The following is a 21,632-nucleotide window of genomic DNA, read 5'->3' as shown; positions in this document are numbered from 1 at the left end:
ATTTATTTTATATTACAAATCCATAATAATCGCTCACACAGAATTTGATTTAAAAAATCATAACAACGATGTTTATGGGAATTAAGAATTTATTTATGGCACATTAATTCTGTATTAAATCTGCTTTAAAATGTTATTTATTTCATGATGATATCTCAATTCGTTCTTGAGATACGATTTTTTTTCAAACTACAAATTTATAACAATCGCTCATGAAGAGTTTGATTTAAAAAATCATAACAATGATGTTTATGGGAATTAAGAATTTATTTATGGCATATTGATTCTCGATTAAATCTGCTTTAAAATGTAATTTATTTCATGATGATATCTCAATTCGTTCTTGAGATACAATTTTTTTTTTCATACTACAAATCTATAACAATCGCTATGAAGAGTTTGATTTAAAAAATCATAACTACTATGTTTATGGGAATTAAGAATTTATTTATGGCACATTGATTCTGTATTAAATCTGCTTTAAAATGTTATTTATTTCATGATGATATCTCAATTCGTTCTTGAGATACGATTTTTTTCATACCACAAATCCATAACAATCGCTCACACAGAATTTGATTTAAAAAATCATAACAACGATGTTTGTGGGAATTAAGAATTTATTTATGGCAAATTCATTCTGCATTAAATTTGCTTTAAAATGTTATTTATTTCATGATGATATCTCAATTCGTTCTTGAGATACGATTTTTTTTTCATACTACAAATGTATAACAATCGCTCATGAAGAGTTTGATTCAAAAAATCATAACAACGATGTTTATGGGAATTAAGAATTTATTTATGGCACATTGATTCTGTATTAAATTTGCTTTAAAATGTTATTTATTTCATGATGATATCTCAATTCGTTCTTGTGATACGATTTTTTTTATACTACAAATCTATAACAATCGCTCATGAAAAGTTTGATTTAAAAAATCATAACAATGATGTTTATGGGAATTAAGAATTTATTTATGGCACATTGATTCTGTATTAAATCTGCTTTAAAATGTTATTTATTTCATGATGATATCTCAATTCGTTCTTGAGATACGATTTTTTTTTCATATCACAAATCTATAACAATCGCTCACGCAGAGTTTGATTTAAAAAATCATAACAACGATGTTTATGGGAATTAAGAATTTATTTATGGCACATTGATTCTGTATTAAATTTGCTTTAAAATGTTATTTATTTCATGATGATATCTCAATTCGTTCTTGAGATACGATTTTTTTTTCATACTACAAATCTATAACAATCGCTCACGCAGAGTTTGATTTAAAAAATCATAACAACTATGTTTATGGGAATTAAGAATTTACTTATGGTACATTGATTCTGTATTAAATCTGTTTTAAAATGTTATTTATTTCATGATGATATCTCAATTCGTACTTGAGATACGATTTTTTTTTCATACTACTAATCTATAACAATCGCTCACGCAGAGTTTGATTTAAAAAATCATAACAACGATGTTTATGGGAATTAAGAATTTATTTATGGCATATTGATTCTGTATTAAATCTGCTTTAAAACGTTATTTATTTCATGATGATATCTCAATTCGTTCTTGAGATACGATTTTTTTTCATACCACAAATTTATAACAATCGTTAATGTAGAGTTTGATTTAAAAAATCATAACAACGATGTTTATGGGAATTAAGAATTTATTTATGGCGCATTGATTCTGTATTAAATCTGCTTTAAAATGTTATTTATTTCATGATGATATCTCAATTCGTTCTTGAGATACGACTTTTTTTTTATACTTCAAATCTGTAACAATCGCTCATGAAGAGTTTGATTTAAAAAATCATAACAACGATGTTTATGGGAATTAAGAATTTATTTATGGCACATTGATTCTGGATTAAATCTGCTTTAAAATGTTATTTATTTCATGATGATATCTCAATTCGTTCTTGAGATACGATTTTTTTTTCATATCACAAATCTATAACAATCGCTCACGCAGAGTTTGATTTAAAAAATCATAACAACGATGTTTATGGGAATTAAGAATTTATTTATGGCACATTGATTCTGGATTAAATCTGCTTTAAAATGTTATTTATTTCATGATGATATCTCAATTCGTTCTTGAGATACGATTTTTTTTCCTACTACAAATCTATAACAATTGCTCATGAAGAGTTTGATTTAAAAAATCATAACAACGATGTTTATGGGAATTAAGAATTTATTTATGGCACATTGATTCTGTATTAAATCTGCTTTAAAATGTTAATTATTTCGTGATGATATCTCAATTCGTTCTTGAGATACGATTTTTTTTTCATACTACAATCTATAACAATCGCTCACGCAGAGTTTGATTTAAAAAATCATAACAACGATGTTTATGGGAATTAAGAATTTATTTATGGCACATTAATTCTGGATTAAATCTGCTTTAAAATGTTATTTATTTCATGATGATATCTCAATTCGTTCTTGAGATACGATTTTTTTTTTATACTACAAATTTATAACAATCGCTCATGAAGTGTTTGATTCAAAACATCATAACAACGATGTTTATGGGAATTAAGAATTTATTTATGGCACATTGATTCTGGATTAAATCTGCTTTAAAATGTTATTTATTTCATGATGATATCTCAATTCGTTCTTGAGATACGATTTTTCTTTCATACTACAAATCTATAACAATCGCTCATGAAGAGTTTGATTTAAAAAATCATAACAACGATGTTTATGGGAATTAAGAATTTATTTATGGCACATTGATTCTGTATTAAATTTGCTTTAAATTGTTATTAATTTCGTCATTACATCTCAAGCGGTTTTTGAAATATTCTTGGGTATTAATAAAAACGATATTTATACATAAAAATATAATTTTATTGATTGGTCCTATATAAACACGTAACATTTAACTTTCATCTTAACTTCTAAAAATCGAAAAAAGTTAATTGATTCAAGTACCATCCGAAATTTCAACAGGCGAAGGCGTCCTATCAATAAAATCGATATTTTGCAACACTCCCTTTTCTTTCTTAGCGGTCGTTTTCACCGTATTCGGAACATTCAATCGATCTTCTTGGGATGACGATATCGCCCCATCACCACCCGATTTAAATTTATCGAACGATTTACTTCCTTTTTTCAGGGTCGAGTCATAACTCATCATTTTTTTAATTCGCGGAGAAGACGCGCAGCAATGATCCAATTTCGGATAACTTTGACAGGTGGGAATTTGAGGATCGTCGAATTTTTTAGTTTCCAACGGATCTGAAAGGTTCATTGCCGTGCGTAATTCTTCTTCCCAAGCTAATTCTTTTCTTTCGCGTTCTTTACGTTCAAGTTCTTGAAATCGATTGTAAATTTTAAATTCTGGGATAATACCTGGTTGATCTGATGGAGATTCTTCCTGTAACAAAGTAAATTAAAAATAATAAATTTACGTAATTGTGATATTGAAAATACTTGTTCCACGTTGATTCCTTGGATTTCTCTGATTGATCTTTGTTTAGCCAAGCGCTTCTTTTTCTTGTGTAATGGTTTCGTTTCAATGATCATCTCTTCGAGCTCGAATGTTGGGTCGCAATTTAAATGATCCTTCTGCAAAAACACAATTAATTTTTTGTTGGTTATCTTTTACGCGATGTTTGGTAAAAAATTATAATTGGATTTTTGTTCATCTTCTAATACTAATACTTCTGACTGCAAAGAAAACTTTTATTTAACTTTACGGGATATTGTTTTTCGATTAGCGCCTTCTTTCGATAAGTTCCGGGAGAACTTTTCTTATTATCACTACTATTGTCTTTTCTCGACTTCTTTAATTACATCTGGGAATGCGCAAACTCTTTTTAAATTATTAAAAATTAAATTACTTACGGGGGGAGCAAAATATGGTTTGTATTTTCTTTGTAAAACTAAATCCATGTCGTATTTATGAAGACATTTAACTTTTCTTAACTCTTGTAGAGACGAAATTCGTTCCCCAGGGCTAATACATAGCAACTAAAACCAGCGAAAAACGTGATTTCTGTAACATTAAATTTATAAAATACCTTTGAAAGTAAATCGACTAAATGATCACTCCAAGAAGAAGGATACTCAACCCCCAAATGAAAAAGAACCCTAACTTCTTGGATAGTAGTCCCAGAATGGATATCGTAAGGGCGACATCCTCTTAAAATCTCATAAGCCACAACGCCTAAAGACCACCAATCAACAGCGTACGAATATCCAACGCAAAGATCTAACGCACAATCAAAAATTTCCGGGGCAATGTACGGTTTGGTACCGGACATAGAAGTGGCTAAATCGGAAGTATTAAGAACCGTTGCAATGTTGAAATCGGTGATGTGAATGTGACCTAAAAATTTAAATTATTTAAATCCCATTATTTATTAGATATGGAAACTGTGTTATTGACGTGAGAATTGGAAGGGAAATGACGGAAATCGAAACGAGGTGTGATTTTATGATCGGGAAAATTTGAAACATTGAAGGAAAAATTTACATATATCCGAAGCGGGTCTTACCGTCTTCGTCGAGAAGAATGTTGTCGGGTTTGATATCTCTGAAAAAAAAAAGAAAATGAAAAGTGGGGTTGGTGTATTAAAAACGTCTTTTTTATGTGGCGTTCTTTGAAACTGGAAATGTCAGACAAAAAGGTTTCGGGCGAAAAAGCGTAAAATAGAAAAGAACGTTTTTTTGTAATATGAAATTCTATGGAATTTTTAATATTAAAACGATATTATGAAGAATTACGCAATATTTTTATCTCATTGTTGAAGTTTTTATGCAAGTTATTACTTACACTTCAATTAAATCATATTACACAAAGTTTGCAATATATACTCTAGTAATTAATTAATAATTATTACTGCAAATTGAAACGTTTTGGCAATCGACTTGACTACGTCACTTTTTCAATTCTAGGGGGTCGTGCAAAGTAACTAATCCATCTTAATTACATGGAGTATGTTAGAAGAGCCGAAAGCAATATCCAATCTGGATTTGAATCTGGTTCACCTTTAGGTGGTGATCCTTCTCCAATCCAGCAGAATGTGGATTGTGTGGAAACCGATGCCCTTTCTTTGAGTCAGATGCAGTTAATCAAGGAATATTTATTATTATTAACGACGGTTATTTAACGATTCATTAGTAATGAGTGTCTTTCCTTCATTGTGGAATATAGCTTTTATTCTTCCCATTTTTGTCAGCATTTGGGAAAGTGTTTGAGAAATGGTTCAAGCACGTCTATTCTTTGCTCTAGTCTAAAATCAATTGTACACAACATGGTTTTTCTTTGTTACTCGCTCGATTGAGAGTAACTTGCTTGAATATATCCAATAAATCTTATCTATCTAGGCCCATCTAGGTAGCCATCTAAGCCCTTTACTATTTAATATTTGTGTTAATGACATATTTGACGTAAATATCGAAAAACGGGTTGGTTCACTGGAAAGAGGACACTTTTATTAATAATTGGTGATAATTACACAAAGATCCTTCAAGAAATTAATTTTATAGCGAATTTTGAAAATTATCGATGAAAATTGCAACATCGAAAATTTTATCAAAACTTCAAATATTGTTTTCTCAAGAACTAAAAGTTATTTTTCAAAACAGATAGGTTCATTGCAAAGAGGACACTTTTATTAGCACTTAGGGAAACTTTCATACTCATATTCCAAGAACTGGATTTAATACGAATTTTTAAAGCTTAATCTGTGAAAATTGCAAAATTCGAAAAAATTGTCGATTATTTCAAAACTTTTTTTCTCAAGAACTAAAAGGGATTTTTCAAAACGGCTTTTTGCATTAAAAAGAGGATACTTTAATTAATAATTGCTGATATTTCCACAAGCATCCTTCAAGAAATTAATTTTATAGCGAATTTTGAAAATTATCGATGAAAATTGCAACCTCGAAAATTTTATCAAAACTTCAAATATTGCTTTCTCAAAAACTAAAAGTTATTTTTCAAAACGAGTTGGTTCATTGGAAAGAGGACACTTTTATTACCACTTTGGGAAACTTTCATACTCATATTCCAAGAATTGGATTTTATACGAATTTTTAAAACTTAATCGGCGAAAATTGCAAAATTCGAAAAAAATTGTCGATTATTTCAAAAATTTTTTTCTCAAGAACTAAAAGTGACTTTTCAAAACGGCTTTTTGCATTAAAAAGAGGATACTTTAATTAATAATTGGTGATATTTCCACAAGGATCCTTCAAGAAATTAATTTTATAGCGAAATTTGAAAATTAACGATAAAAATTGCAACATCGAAAATTTTATCAAAACTTCAAATATTGTTTTCTCAAAAACTAAAAGTTATTTTTCAAAACGGATAGGTTCATTGCAAAGAGGACACTTTTATTAATACGTTGCGAAATTTTCATACTCATATTCCAAGAATTGGATTTTATACGAATTTTTAAAACTTAATTAACGGAAATTGCAAAGTTCGAAAAAATTGTCGATCATTTCAAAAATTTATTTTTCAAGAACTGAAAGTGATTTTTCAAAACGGTTTTTTGCATTAAAAAGAGGATACTTTAATTAATAATTGGTGATATTTCCACAAGCATCCTTCAAGAAATTAATTTTATAGCGAATTTTGAAAATTATCGATGAAAATTGCAACCTCGAAAATTTTATCAAAACTTCAAATATTGCTTTCTCAAAAACTAAAAGTTATTTTTCAAAACGAGTTGGTTCATTGGAAAGAGGACACTTTTATTAATACGTTGCGAAATTTTCATACTCATATTCCAAGAATTGGATTTTATACGAATTTTTAAAACTTAATCGGCGAAAATTGCAAAATTCGAAAAAATTGTCGATTATTTCAAAAATTTTTTTCTCAAGAACTAAAAGTGATTTTTCAAAACGGCTTTTTGCATTAAAAAGAGGTTACTTTAATTAATAATTGGTGATATTTCCACAAGGATCCTTCAAGAAATTAATTTTATAGCGAATTTTGAAAATTATCGATAAAAATTGCAACATCGAAAATTTTATCAAAACTTCAAATATTATTTTCTCAAAAATTAAAAGATATTTTTCAAAACGGAGAGGTTCATTGCAAAGAGGACACTTTTATTAATACGTTGCGAAATTTTCATACTCATATTCCACGAATTGGATTTTATACGAATTTTTAAAACTTAATCGGCGAAAATTGCTAAATTCGAAAAAATTGTCGATGATTTCAAAAATTTTTTTCTCAAGAACTAAAAGGGATTTTTCAAAACGGCTTTTTGCATTAAAAAGAGGTTACTTTAATTAATAATTGGTGATATTTCCACAAAGATCCTTCAAGAAATTAATTTTATAGCGAATTTTGAAAATTATCGATGAAAATTGCAACATCGAAAATTTTATCAAAACTTCAAATATTGTTTTCTCAAAAACTAAAAGTTATTTTTCAAAACGGGTTTGTTCATTGGAAAGAGGACACTTTTATTACCACTTTGGGAAACTTTCATACTCATATTCCAAGAATTGGATTTTATACGAATTTTTAAAACTTAATCGACGAAAATTGCAAAATTCGAAAAAATTGTCGATCATTTCAAAAATTTTTTTCTCAAGAACTAAAAGTGATTTTTCAAAACGGCTTTTTGCATTAAAAAGAGGTTACTTTAATTAATAATTGGTGATATTTCCACAAGGATCCTTCAAGAAATTAATTTTATAGGGAATTTTGAAAATTGCAACATCGAAAATTTTATCAAAACTTCAAATATTGTTTTCTCAAAAACTAAAAGTTATTTTTCAAAACGTGTTGGTTCATTGGAAAGGGGACACTCTTATTAACACTTTGCGAAATTTTCATACTCATATTCCAAGAACTGGATTTTATACGAATTTTTAAAACTTAATTTGACTGAATACTTTTTAACTTATTTCTGAGGAAGGTTGCAACGAAACGTCGAATAATATTTTAATAGGCGCACCATATAACTTGAGAGCCTACGAACTTCTAAAGTTACATTCTTACAGTAAGTTAAACCCTACATAACTCAATAACTATTTCACGTTGATATTCACAATAGAATTTAAATTGGATATTAACATTCCGGACAATTTCTGGAAGTTTACCCTCGCGCGACTAGTTAAGTTATGTAATAAACTTCAAAATTATTGTCGTCATGTAACGATCCTTTCCAATACACCGGAATTTATTAATTTCGTTACTCAAAATTGAATTATTGATGATTAATAAGATAAAACGAGTTATTATAATACTCTATTAGATATCAAATATCTCAGGAACATGATTGCGTTCGGTGTTTCTCAAGGTCGACCACCCAGGTGAAATTTGGCAAACATTAATTACAAGCACTCAATTCGCAATTACGATTAATTAACAAAGTTAGGGGAGCAGTAACTTGAGGTCGTGCGGAGTTGCCGTGTCTCCTCAACGAACGTTTAGCGATGTTGCTAACTGATGGTGAAAATTTCAAACTAACAAGTATAGATTTTAAGTTATAATTTTTACCTATGAATAATTCTCTTCGATTTAAGATAGTCGAGAGCGCAAGCGACTTCGCATATAATTAATTTGACTCCTTCCTCTGTGAAATTGACTTCTTGTGTGATGTGGTATCTCAAATCTCCACCAATAAGAAGATCGGTGACCATAAAGAGATCCTCTTCGTCTTGAAATGAGAACCAAATATTGACGAGAAACGGATGGTCCAATTTGGTCAGAATTTCCACTTCTCTTAACACGTTCTTAAGGGCATCTCTTTCCATACATTGGTGTTTATTCATGTATTTCATTGCAAACATTTGTTTTGTATCTTTTTTTTGTACGATGCATACCTGGTAAGAAAAAGAAAACGTTTTTAATCTCAAAAAATTAAGGTAATTAAAATTAATAATAATGGAATGTAATTTTCCGCGAAATTTCTTCGGTATACATGGTTCGACGCGTTATTTCATGCTCACCGTGGTTGACGAAGGGTAAATATTGTCTTTCCCAGAGTCCACCCACCCTCATCCCGACTCGACGATAAATTCCGCGCATGCAATAATCGGATTACGTTTCCGATGCAAGATTTCGGGCGTTCACGTATCCTTCTCTTTCCATTTACCTCGTCTTGCTTGCTTTTAACTCACGAGGCAGGTAGATGATGGACTAAATATTGATGGTTTATTAGCGTTCACTCTAATTTCCACATGAGAAATTCTACGTAGTACTTCAATTAGTGTTAGCATTTTAATCGGATTATTGGTATCTGAAGTGAAATCGCTTACTTAACCTATTTGCATCATAAGCTCAGATATGCGTGGATTTTAATTTTTGCTAACTATAACACACACGTATTTAATAATAATAATTCTATTGATAGTGTTAGTTCTAATTCTAGTTTCGTCTTGTATGTAATGTTATTTTAACTACACAAAACACATAATTTCTCAAAAAGCTTTGGAGACAACTCCAACTTTAATGGTGTACGCCCAGATAAGACTCTTTACCTAGTCGTAGACCCTTTCCAACAATGTTTCATGCGAAGCAAGTGTTATCTTTCTGGCACGAGCACACGCTACTTGGTCGTATAATTTTATGGTAGTGATAAACACGTTAGGGTAATAACGATTTATGACAATTACTCCGAGCCGTGGGGTCCCTCCGGGTCGAGATTTGGCTATTAACCCAAAGTTGTAACTTTCTTTCGTGGTCATTATGCGGTTTTACTGTGTCCTAAATAAATTGTCTAAAAAATCCAGTCTAAAAATAATCCGGAAAGTGAATAATTCCCTAAACGGTTTGTTTATAACTTTGTTTTATTCGCACGATAACATCAATACGTTTGCAAATGGGAAAAAATGAAAAGGGATTATTTAACAGTATGATTACCATAAAATTCATTCGTTAGTATTAGCTATATCGGCGGGAAATTGGTGATAAAACCGATGAAATCTAGAGTGACGTGAATGTAATTATCGGTTTCGATTGGTTCCAATTAAAACTCGCGGCGGTATATCAACCGTCAATTTGGTGTTGAAATATCTATCAGTTTGAATAAACGAATTGTAATTTCCATTCGTGCGGTTTCTCACACCTTTAATTAATTATTATTAATAATAATAGTTTGATACAATATTATTTTAACATATTGTAATAATATTGGGTTCCACTTATAATTTTATTAATTAATTAATAAACAATAGTTTTGTTATAAGAAATAATTACAATAAAGAGGAAATAATGACATTCCGTAGAAAAATCCTTGTAAATCGAGAGAGGCCACAAAAAAAACGAAACATAACCTCCAAATCCAAAGTATTCAATTTATGGGTGATTACAGCCAAAAAACTTCTTGAAATACCTAAAAACATAAAGCTTATAATGAATTACATCAGATTCAAGTGATTTTAATCAGTTTAAAACCGAAATATTGAAAATTAAAAATGTGAAGATTTTGAAAGAAACGGAATATAAATTTTAGAATTAAAGAAGAATTAATGTGAAAAATTATGTCAAAGGGGAATGAAATAATTCAGAGTATTCAGTCATTGAAGGATTTCAATAAATATAGTTTATTTAAAAAGTGATTTTTGAAAATTTGGAAGAAAAACCAAATGTCAATAAGAGATGGCGCTCAGAAATATAAATATTTTACACTTTTTTTTTGTGGTATCAAAGAGGGTGATGGACAAAAAAGGGTGAAAAATGAATAACGAGGACGCGAGAATTCGCTTCCTGATCATCATTGAGTAAACATCTATTTCGAAACGCTCGTGAAATCCTACGAAGATAAATTTCTGAAGAAAAAACATAACCAAAGAAATTCACAATTGAGGGAGAAGAAAAGAAGCTAAAATTAATTAAGAAGAGTACGATAACCAACCTGGGAAAGAAGACATCGGAATAGTTTTTCCGGAAAACCACCAAGGGGGTACCAGCACATTCCACCAAAGGGAAAAAAGGAGCAGTTCAAACCAGGGAGGAATCAAGATTTCAATCAATTCCACCAACATCTGTGAAACCAAAGAAGTTAAGATTTTTTTTTTATTTTCGATATACCATTTCTAAAAAAATAACTCACTTACCTCGTGTGTAATCCAGAGCGAATCAAAATCAATTATTTCAGATCACTTTAATTATTTCAATTATCAGAATCAATTTATTTAAGAAGTTTTAGAGCTGAGAGTTATAGATTAACTTAAATGTTTTTTTTTAAACATGAGCAACTGTGTTTCTTAAACTAAAATTAGAACTAAAACTAGAACTAACACTAGAACCTTTCGGGTTTTGCCGTGCGTCTTTTAATAAAAGGTTCTTCAGAAACTGGTTCGAAGTGACGAGATCAAAAATCGGTGACTATGTAAAGGTGTCCCAACAAAAGCGCCGGATTTAAATTTGCCGCCATTTTATTAATATGAGCTGTACGGCGTTTTTTGTTTGACAGTTGTCACGTACCGCGCGATTTATGAATATTGTGAACTATTCAAACGAACAACGTCTAACTATTGTAAAAACACATTACAAAAATGGTGAAAGTTTTGTGAAAACTGTTCGCCAATTACGTCAAGTTTTCGGTCGCAATAATGCACCAAATGAATCAACAGTGAGGCGTTTAATTACAAAATTTGAGACCAAATTTATGCTGGTGGATCAGAAGATCAATGTTCGTCGTCGTCCTTGTCGGTCACTTGAAAACATAGCCACAGTAAGGGAATCTGTGGTCGATAATCCAGGAACTTCCATACGGCATCGTGGTCAAGAATTAAACATTTCCAGAAGCACTATGCAACGCATTTTGGTAAAAGATCTGCATTTGCACGCGTACAAGGTTCAATTGGTGCAAGAAATCAAGCCAAGGGACCATGCGCAGCGCCGTGGATTTGCTGATTGGGTGTTGGAACATCATCAAATTAATGCGGACTTTTCGAAGAAAATCATTTTTTCAGATGAGACACATTTTCAACTCGACGGATACGTAAATAAACAAAACTGTCGAATTTGGGGTGCTGAAAATCCTCGTGTGGTACTCAGTCAACCAATACATCCACCGCGAGTAACTGTTTGGTGTGCATTTTGGACTGGCGGAAAAAAAAAAAAACTAATTAATAATCAGTTAACACTAATTACAAGCTAATTAATAACTAATTGCGTCGCGTCCGGTGTGAGGCGGGAAGAGGTCTTCGTGTTCACCACCATCTTCCATGTTCTGCTAAGCTCCCAGCCATCCTCTCTGTTGACGTTATTTTTATGTCGGTGGATCTCTATGGCTTCTCTTGTCAGTCTTTGGTAGTATCTGTTGTCCCTAGCCAGCACCTTTGTTTGTTCGAAGTCTATTCGGTGCCCCTCTGCATGGCTTTGTTCCGCAACCGCCGACTGCTGGATCTTCTTCAGCCTTACATCCCTCTCATGCTCCTTGATGCGGCACTCGACGTTGCGTCCAGTTTGGCCAACATAAACCTTCCCACAACTACACGATAGTCGATAGACTCCTGCTCCTTTTAATGGAATTAGTTTGTCCTTGGCTATCGGGAGTGTGTTCCGAATTTTGCTGACCGTGCCGTACCGCACTACGATGTCGTTCTTCTTGAGGTGCCTAGCAATTCGTTCCGTTACACCTGAAACATAGGGAAGACAGATAAATCCAAGTGGTTTTGTACTTACCGTGTCCTCTTTCTGCTTTCGCTGCTTGATGGCCTGGTTGATGTCCCTCGAAGTGTATCCATTCTTCTGCAGCGTTCAAGTTCTCTCCTTCACATAGTCTCGCTGCTCGTTGAAATAATGTACGGATCACGGACCTCTTCTGTTGGGGATGATGATGTGAACATGCCTGTAAATACTTGTTGGTATGGGTCTTCTTTCGGTATACACCAAGTTCTATATCTCCATTTGTCGTCCTGGTGACCAACACATCTAGGAAAGGTAGTTTTTTGGCAGTTTCTGTTTCCATGGTGAACTTAATCGTAGGATGTTGAGAGTTCAAGTGATCCAAGAACTCTTGGAGCCGTTTTTGACCATGTTGCCATATCACAAACGTGTCATCCACATATCGGAGCCATAGTTTTGGTTTCCACTGGCTCTTCTTCAAAGCGTCCTCTTCGAATAATTCCATGTAGAAATTAGCTATAACTGGCGAAAGTGGAGATCCCATGGCTGCCCCTTCGAACTGCTCGTAAAATTCTCCTTTCCAGCTGAAATACGTCGATGATAAGCAATACTCCACCAGATCTGGCACGTATTCTGGTAAACCCTCCGGAATGAGTTTTCGGCGAAGACCCTCTACAGCATCCTTAACTGGTAGTAAAAAGGGATTCCACATCGAAACTTACCAACATACCACCAGCATCCAGCTTTACACCTTTTACCGATTCCACAAAATGTGTAGAATCCCTGACATACGATTCCGTGTTACCTGTAAAGGGAGACAGAATCTTTGCAAGATGTTTGGCCAGCTGGTATGTTGGGGAGTTGATGGCGCTGACGATAGGGCGGAGGGGTACCTCTGGTTTGTGAATCTTCGGTAGTCCGTAGATTCTTGGTGGTACCGGCGCCTGCACAAACAAACATTTCTGCTGTTCTGCTGGAATTCCTGTGGATTTTATCAGTTCCTTCATTTTCCTTACGATTTTGTCTGTGGGGTCCTTCTTGATCTTCCTGTAGGTGGCTGGGCGGGTAAAATGCTTTAGATCGTTTACTTTCGTTATTTTTTTTTGTAGTTTTTTTTGTTTTTTGTTTGCTGCTTTTTAATAACATCAAAATATTATCTTTTCATTTCAATGTTTCCAATTGAAGACTGAAGACTCTGATATTGAATAACAGTGATACTAGAACTAGAATTAACACTAGAACTAGAAACAAATTAATAACGATTTCTCTATTCATAATTATTTGAACACTGACGACAAAAAACCTTTTAAAATTCTCAGTTAGAAAAGTTTTAATATTTTCAATTAATACAGTTAAGTGCGTAATCTAGGCAATCTGTATAAAAGGTCTCGATTTAAAACCTCGCGTGCAATCGAAAACCTAATAACCACCCACTTCCGAGAGGAAACAGTTTATAAAAGGGTCCGCATAGAGAAGCTCAAATTAAAATTGGCGTTCGCCTCTACGACGACGGATGGTACGAAATTAGAGCAAAAATCCCCTTTTCGTCCTCCCATATATACCAGTACGAAACTTGAGCCATCAAAGGGGATGTTTATCTAAAATATTACGCCCGTAACGGAATTTAATTTATTTCGAAAGGTACTTTGCAACATCGGGGTGATATGAATACATCCTACACAGTAAAACATGGATTTATTGATTGTAATTTTAGCTGACTGAGTTGTTATTGAAGTAAGAGTTATTTTTTATTTTAATACAGTCCGACTTCCTCACGAACAATTTTCCTCAATCAGAGTGGATACAACAAAATAGCTACACCAACACCACGCCTGATTTAGTAATAGGCTCACCAAGCATATATCCTCTCATCCATGCTCTAGAATTAATAACAGATCTTGGCTCAGACCACCTCAGCATAGATTTTCAACTAAACATATAACCATACTCCCCAATAGTAGACATTCCACTACACATTAATATTAATTTATGCAATATCGAAAACCTAAACAATAACATGACAAATAACAATCCTGCTATTAACCCAGAGAACATATCATCGTTTATCAAACACCTAACGAAATCACTAGTATATCACTCCCCAAAAAGGAAAAAATCCTATTACACCTTTCCACTCCCTCCCTATATCCTAACGTTAATTAAACGTTAAAGACACCAAGAAGAGAATTAATGAGCATAGTAAAAGTAATCACAAGTTAATATGGCAATTCAGATCTTTCAGATTTATTGAAGTTTGTAATAATATCAACCAAAGTAAGGGAAAATCTTTCTGGAATGAAGTCAAAAAACTATCAAACATCCATCCCGTTTATCTTATAGATCCATTTGATGGCTCCAGCTGTAACACTGATTTCGAAAAGGCACAAGTACAGGATGGTTCAAATTCGATGTCCGAATAGGCTATCTTGGAAACTATAAGAGTTAGAAAAAAAGTAGCTTACATGTCATGACCTCGTTTTTCGAGATACTGCTAATGCCAACAACCTCAAAGCGCTATCGTCTTTTGTTTTTCCCCTAGAGGCCAAAATTGAAAATATCGTAAAACCAGCAAAATTTCTTTCTTTTTTCTCCTAGTACTCTGAAGAGTTGAAAACCCTTCTTACTTCTATTTTTCAACTCCAAAGGCAACAAGACGGCAATATTTTTGTAAATAAGTGGTGAGATGCAGTGACAAGTTGTCAAACCGCCATTTTGGCTCGAAAACAGGCGTCATGAACCGCGGTACGTTATAAATCTAGGGACTTTAAAATATATATGAGCGCCATCTATCAATAATTTATTAAATCATTTAATAATAATATTAAATATTAATAAAAAATGTGAAATAATGCAATCTATTCCAACTTTTGTGTAAAACAAATATAAATTAAATAGTTCAACAAATGTATTTGCTTCAAATGTCAGAAATATGCTTTTTAATTTTTAGTTATAATTTACAGGAAACCGTAAATTTAATTAAAAAAGACTAAAATGAAAACATTCACCAAAGCAAAGCTGTTTAGAAGTTTAACTTACAAGAAAGAAGGCAGCAACATTAAATGCGCTGCGCATATTTATAAGACTATTTGTAGCCCAATTTTAGAGTATGCAAGCTTATTGACCTATGATAGTAAGTGATGCACACTAAGGAATTTGGAAGTTGGCGACAGAACAAGTCTTCGAGCAGTAACAAAAATTAGACACCCGAACAATCCATTGAAAAAATAGAAATAAAGCTTTTCACGGAGCGACTTCTAATTTTAGCAAACAAATCTCAGAGCAAGATGGCTGAAGAAATGTCACCCCTATTTATACAATTAGAATTCGACACCATTTACAAAAGGATTGTGACAGGATAACAATATGTGGCTGAAAATATTTTAATTATTGAGATGGGGTGGATGGACTTTGGTCGATAGCCCTTTTTAGACTTAATATAGAATGTAAATTATGTTGTTGTTTATGTTATATATTGCTTTTAATTGTCTAAAATAAATCCATTGTCTCTCTCAACGAATGGATAGTCTACCAGGTATGGAAACATCCCCATTGAGCTGGTCAAGGATGAACCCGAATGTTTCTAGTTCTAGTGTCAGTTCTAGTGATAGTGCTAAAGTTACTCTCCAAAGCTTTTATATAGTATTTTATATAGTTAAAATAAAATTACATACAAATTTAATTTTGTTATCCACATGGTTAGTGTAATTAGAAAATCACTTATAGTTTGGAGTGAAGCCAAGACACACCTTAACTGCGTAAATTACATAGACTATGACGAGGCTACTACACCCACCCAATTTGCATATACTCAAATTAATCCCATCGTGCGAGCTCTAGTTCAATTCAATTAAACCACGACAAACAACGGGTACTCACTTGTGATGTCCCCTCGAAAATGAGGGACGAATTTCAGAGTTTTAGAGAGACTAAACGGAACGGTTCTGTGTTTTTGGCAATGACATCGAGAACCTCTTAACGTTAAGAGTCGATGGAAACAATTTGTTGGGATTGTAATCAACGATTTCTTCGCGTTTAAAATTTAATCTCTATCAAAAATATTTTGAAGATGAGAATCAAGTGAATTGTTTATTAGTACCCAGTTAAGTGGATAGCGAATAAAATGGGAAATATTTCAGGTTCGCCGAGGGATATAATACGCTTCGTCGTGCTGAAAATCAAAGTTGGGAAACTTTATTAACCGCAGTTGCGCCGATTCTTATATCATAAAGGAAAAATCGAGTCTATGACCTCCCTTGGGAAATCGATCGCCGGTGTAAAGGTAGAATTCATTGCATCAAAGCATTGTTTTCTAAATGAAAAGGTCGCCCAATTATTTATTGACCCGTGTCCCAGTCGAGTCCAAACAAAGCGATTCCGTGATAATTATACCATGAATAGCTTTTAAATTAATAATTATATAAAATCAATTTGAATATTCACGAAATAGAATAATAATATAAAAATTTACACGAAATTGGCTATTATATTTGTTTGGAATTACATATTAACTTGTTATTTGCACCAGTTAATAATAGTAATAATGTATTTATTCGGTTTATAAATAATCATTCAATCAACAGCAAAATATAATTCGAAAGATATAGTTAATAGCATTATTTTATATTTTATTGAGAATAGCGTAAACGCAACTAGGGTATGCTAGTTGTCTTAGATTTGATAAAGGGGTTTTTTGTGTTGTGTGTTTTAGTAATTCGAATTTCATACTACTTTATTTGTTACCGGTTTGTTTTATATTTATGTAAATGACAAAGCAAAATCATAGTAATCTTTCATTTATTTGTACAAATTGCAAATCGGTATAAACGCAAAAGCTTTCATGTTCAAATGCACACATGTAATAATTACACCAATTTATTGCTAAAATAAACTAATTATTTATGTCAAAATATTTACATGTGGTAGGTAATAGCAAATATTTGCACAAATATCAGGCATACCCAGAAATACCAACAAATTTCATACTCACATTGTTTACGGATTATTAATATATCTATTCATCCAGTTCATAAATATATTTTCTTTATAAGTATGAAGGCTTTCACGTCCGACGTTAATTGAACTAAAACTAGAACTAACACTAGAGCTAGAACTAGAAATATTCGGGTTTAACCGCACGTCTCTAAGGACGGCTAAATCCAAATGATTCTAGTTTTTGGTATAGTGTTAGTTCTACATAGTAATAGTGCTAGTGTAAAACTAGAACTAACACTAAACCTAAAACTAGAAACATCCGGGTTTAGCTGTCTTAAAAGACGTGCGGCTAAACCCAAAAGCTTCTAGTTCTAGGTATAATGTTGGTTCTAGTGGCAGTGCAAGTGGAAAATTAGAAGTAACACTATACCTAGAACTAGAATGATTTGGGTTTAGCCGCACGTCTCTAAGGACGGCTAAATCCAAATGATTCTAGTTTTAGGTATAGTGTTAGTTCCATATAGTAATAATATTGCTAGTGTAAAACTAGAAGTAACACTAAACCTAGAACTAGAAACATCCGGTTTTAGCCGTCTTAAGAGACGTACGGCTAAACCCAAATGCTTCTAGTTCTAGGTCTAATGTTGGTTCTAGTGGCAGTGCAAGTGGAAAATTAGAAGTAACACTATACCTAGAACTAGAATGATTTGGGTTTAGCCGCACGTCTCTAAGGACGGCTAAATCCAAATGATTCTAGTTTTAGGTATAGTGTTAGTTCCATATAGTAATAATATTGCTAGTGTAAAACTAGAACTAACACTAAACCTAGAACTAGAAACATCCGGTTTTAGCCGTCTTAAGAGACATACGGCTAAACCCAAATGCTTCTAGTTCTAGGTCTAATGTTGGTTCTAGTGGCAGTGCAAGTGTAAAATTAGAAGTAACACTATACCTAGAACTAGAATGATTTGGGTTTAGCCGCACGTCTCTAAGGACGGCTAAATCCAAATGATTCTAGTTTTAGGTATAGTGTTAGTTCCATATAGTAATATTGCTAGTGTAAAACTAGAACTAACACTAAACCTAGAACTAGAAACATTCGGGTTTAGCCGTCTTAAGAGACGTACGACTAAACCCAAATGCTTCTAGTTCTAGGTCTAATGTTGGTTCTAGTGGCAGTGTAAGTTTAAAACTAGAAGTAACACTATACCTAGAACTAGAATCATTTGGGTTTAGCCGCACGTCTCTAAGGACGGCTAAATTCAAATGATTCTAGTTTTAGGTATAGTGTTAGTTCTATATAGTAATATTGCTAGTGTAAAACTAGAACTAACACTAAACCTAAAACTAGAAACATGCAGGTTTAGCTGTCTTAAAAGACGTACTGCTAAACCCAAAAGCTTCTAGTTCTAGGTATAATGTTGGTTCTAGTGGCAGTGCAAGTGTAAAATTAGAAGTAACACTATACCTAGAACTAGAATCATTTGGGTTTAGCGGCACGTCTCTAAAGACGGCTAAATCCAAATGATTCTAGTTTTAGGTATAGTGTTAGTTCTACATAGTAATAGTGCTAGTGTAAAACTAGAACTAACACTAAACCTAAAACTAGAAACATCCGGGTTTAGCTGTCTTAAAAGACGTACGGCTAAACCCAAAGGTTCTAGTTCTAGGTATAATGTTGGTTCTAGTGACAGTACAAGTGTAAAACTAGAAGTAACACTATACCTAGAACTAGAATGATTTGGGTTTAGCCGCACGTCTTTAAGGACGGCTAAATCCAAATGATTCTAGTTTTAGGTATAGTGTTAGTTCTATATTGTAATATTGCTAGTGTAAAACTAGAGCTAACACTAAACCTGGAACTAGAAACATTCCGGTTTAGCCGTCTTAAGAGACGTACGGCTAAACCCAAATGCTTCTAGTTCTAGGTATAATGTTGGTTCTAGTGACAGTGTAAGTGTAAAACTAGAAGTAACACTATACCTAGAACTAGAATGATTTGGGTTTAGCCGCACGTCTCTAAGGACGGCTAAATCTTCTTTCAGTCTTTTAAGACAGCTAAACCCGGATGTTTCTAGTTTTAGGTTTAGTGCTAGTTCTAGTTTTACACTAGCACTATTACTATGTAGAACTAACACTATACCTAAAACTAGAATCATTTGGATTTAGCCGTCTATAGAGACGTGCGGCTAAACCCAAATGATTATAGTTCTAGGTATAGTGTTACTTCTAGTTTTACACTAGCACTATTACTATATAAAACCAGTGATGAGCGCTGGGTAAATACCCGGCGGGTAGGTATTTCTAAAATGGGTATTTATCCGGGTTTTTACCCCGGTCCAAGGTAAATACCCAAACAGTGCGTATAAAAGTGATACCAGTCAAAATATATCAGATTCCAAAAAAAATGAAGAGGAAAATGATAAAATGGACGTTGAAGACGAGGAATCAAAGACGTATTATCATCAGACGAATCTGTCGTAATTTAAATTAGATCAAGTTATTATGATTATTATCTTCAAGCAGCCCTCTGCGTCCATTGTTGGACATAGACCTCCCCTATTCTGTTCCATTTGATTCTATTCTGTGCTGTCTGAATTCAATTGTTGGTCATTCTTTTGACGTCTACTTCGTCTGTTCCCTCGCGGTCTCCACTCACGCAACCGTTTTGTACACTGCTCATTCTTCATTCACGCGACATGACCCAGTTTCACTTAAGCTTTGCCACAATGTTGTCCACATCATTTACGCCTGTTCTTCTTCATAGGTCGTTATTTCGTATGTAGTCCCTGAGAGTTACACCCAGGATCGACCTATCCATCTATCTTTGCGTTACTTGGACCCTCCTGGCAGTGGCTACCGTTAATGTTAAAGTTTCGGAGCTGTATGTCATAACAGGAAACACGCATTGATTGAAAGCCTTTTCTCTTGAAGATGTCTCTAAGTTTCCCTTAGGCTGCCCATACGAGTGTGATCCTTCTGTTTAGTTCGCTTGTTTGATTATCTCTCGATACACGAACCTCATAGCCAAGATATACATAGCTGTCAACCCTATCAATTTCATTATCCCCAATGTTGATGTTAAAGCTGGGAACAAGATTTGTCATAAATTTTAATTTCTGCTCGTTGACATTTAGCCCGACTTTGCACATACCTCCTTTAAGTCGTTCAGCATTAGTTTAATCTCTCCAAGGCTATCCGAAATAAGAATTATATCGTCCGCGTATCGCAAATTACTAAAGCATTTGCCATCAACGTTTATGCCTTTTTGTCCCCAGGACTGTGATGAACAATTTTTACTTCTACTCTCTTCAGAACTTTCATGCAATTTTGCAGGCATTGTGGCATTCTTGTAGATATTAGAAATAAGTTTGATATATCGATAACCGACTCTGCATTCTTGAAGTGCTTGCAAAACTGCCATCAACTCATCAATTTAAATTAGGTTTTCTAAATACCTCTAAATACCCATCTTGGGTAAATACCCCCGGGTATATATCCAGGAAATTTACCCTTGAGAATAAATACCCGGGTATTTAACAATACTGTATAGAACTAACACTATACCTAAAACTAGAATCATTCAGCCGCACGTCTCTAAGGACGGCTAAATCCAAATGATTCTAGTTTTAGGTATAGTGTTAGTTCTACATAGTAATAGTGCTAGTGTAAAACTAGAACTAACACTAAACCTAAAACTAGAAACATCCTGGTTTAGCTGTCTTAAAAGACGTACGGCTAAACCCAAAAGCTTCTAGTTCTAGGTATAATGTTGGTTCTAGTGACAGTGCAAGTGTAAAACTAGAAGTAACACTATACCTAGAACTAGAATCATTTGGGTTTAGCCGCACGTCTCTAAGGACGGCTAAATCCAAATGATTCTAGTTTTAGGTATAGTGTTAGTTCTACATAGTAATAGTGCTAGTGTAAAACTAGAACTAACACTAAACCTAGAACTAGAAACATTCGGGTTTAGCCGTACGTCTCTTAAGACGGCTAAACCCAAATGCTTCTAGTTCTAGGTCTAATGTTGGTTCTAGTGACAGTGCAAGTGTAAAACTAGAAGTAACACTATACCTAGATCTAGAATGATTTGGGTTTAGCCGTA

The 21,632-nt window shown here is 33.2% G+C and overlaps 1 protein-coding gene across 5 annotated transcripts in view; it reads right to left on the bottom strand.

Moving 5' to 3' along the window:
- Positions 1 to 2,861: 2,861 nt before the first annotated feature.
- LOC111420813 (serine/threonine-protein kinase 32A) overlaps positions 2,862 to 21,632 on the bottom strand; it is a 63,454-nt gene continuing 44,683 nt past the window's right edge. Inside the window, exons 1-8 of one of the 5 annotated variants that reach the window (XM_071193871.1) lie at positions 10,872 to 10,983; positions 9,111 to 10,349; positions 8,513 to 8,838; positions 4,536 to 4,573; positions 4,059 to 4,366; positions 3,883 to 4,008; positions 3,469 to 3,603; positions 2,862 to 3,412 (exon numbers count right to left, since the gene is read on the bottom strand). In XM_071193871.1, coding sequence (XP_071049972.1) covers positions 2,960 to 3,412; positions 3,469 to 3,603; positions 3,883 to 4,008; positions 4,059 to 4,366; positions 4,536 to 4,573; positions 8,513 to 8,805 — 1,353 coding nt within the window. In that variant the 5' untranslated portion in view covers positions 8,806 to 8,838; positions 9,111 to 10,349; positions 10,872 to 10,983 and the 3' untranslated portion in view covers positions 2,862 to 2,959. Of the gene's footprint in view, positions 3,413 to 3,468; positions 3,604 to 3,882; positions 4,009 to 4,058; positions 4,367 to 4,535; positions 4,574 to 8,512; positions 8,839 to 8,964; positions 9,087 to 9,110; positions 10,391 to 10,871; positions 10,984 to 21,632 lie in introns of those variants that run through there. The other 4 variants (XM_071193872.1, XM_071193874.1, XM_071193873.1 and 1 more) reach the window with 4 other exon arrangements.

Source organism: Onthophagus taurus, chromosome 2, assembly GCF_036711975.1.
Source record: "Onthophagus taurus isolate NC chromosome 2, IU_Otau_3.0, whole genome shotgun sequence".
NCBI lineage: Eukaryota > Metazoa > Arthropoda > Insecta > Coleoptera > Scarabaeidae > Onthophagus > Onthophagus taurus.
This window is presented reverse-complemented; position numbering and strand designations above follow the sequence as displayed.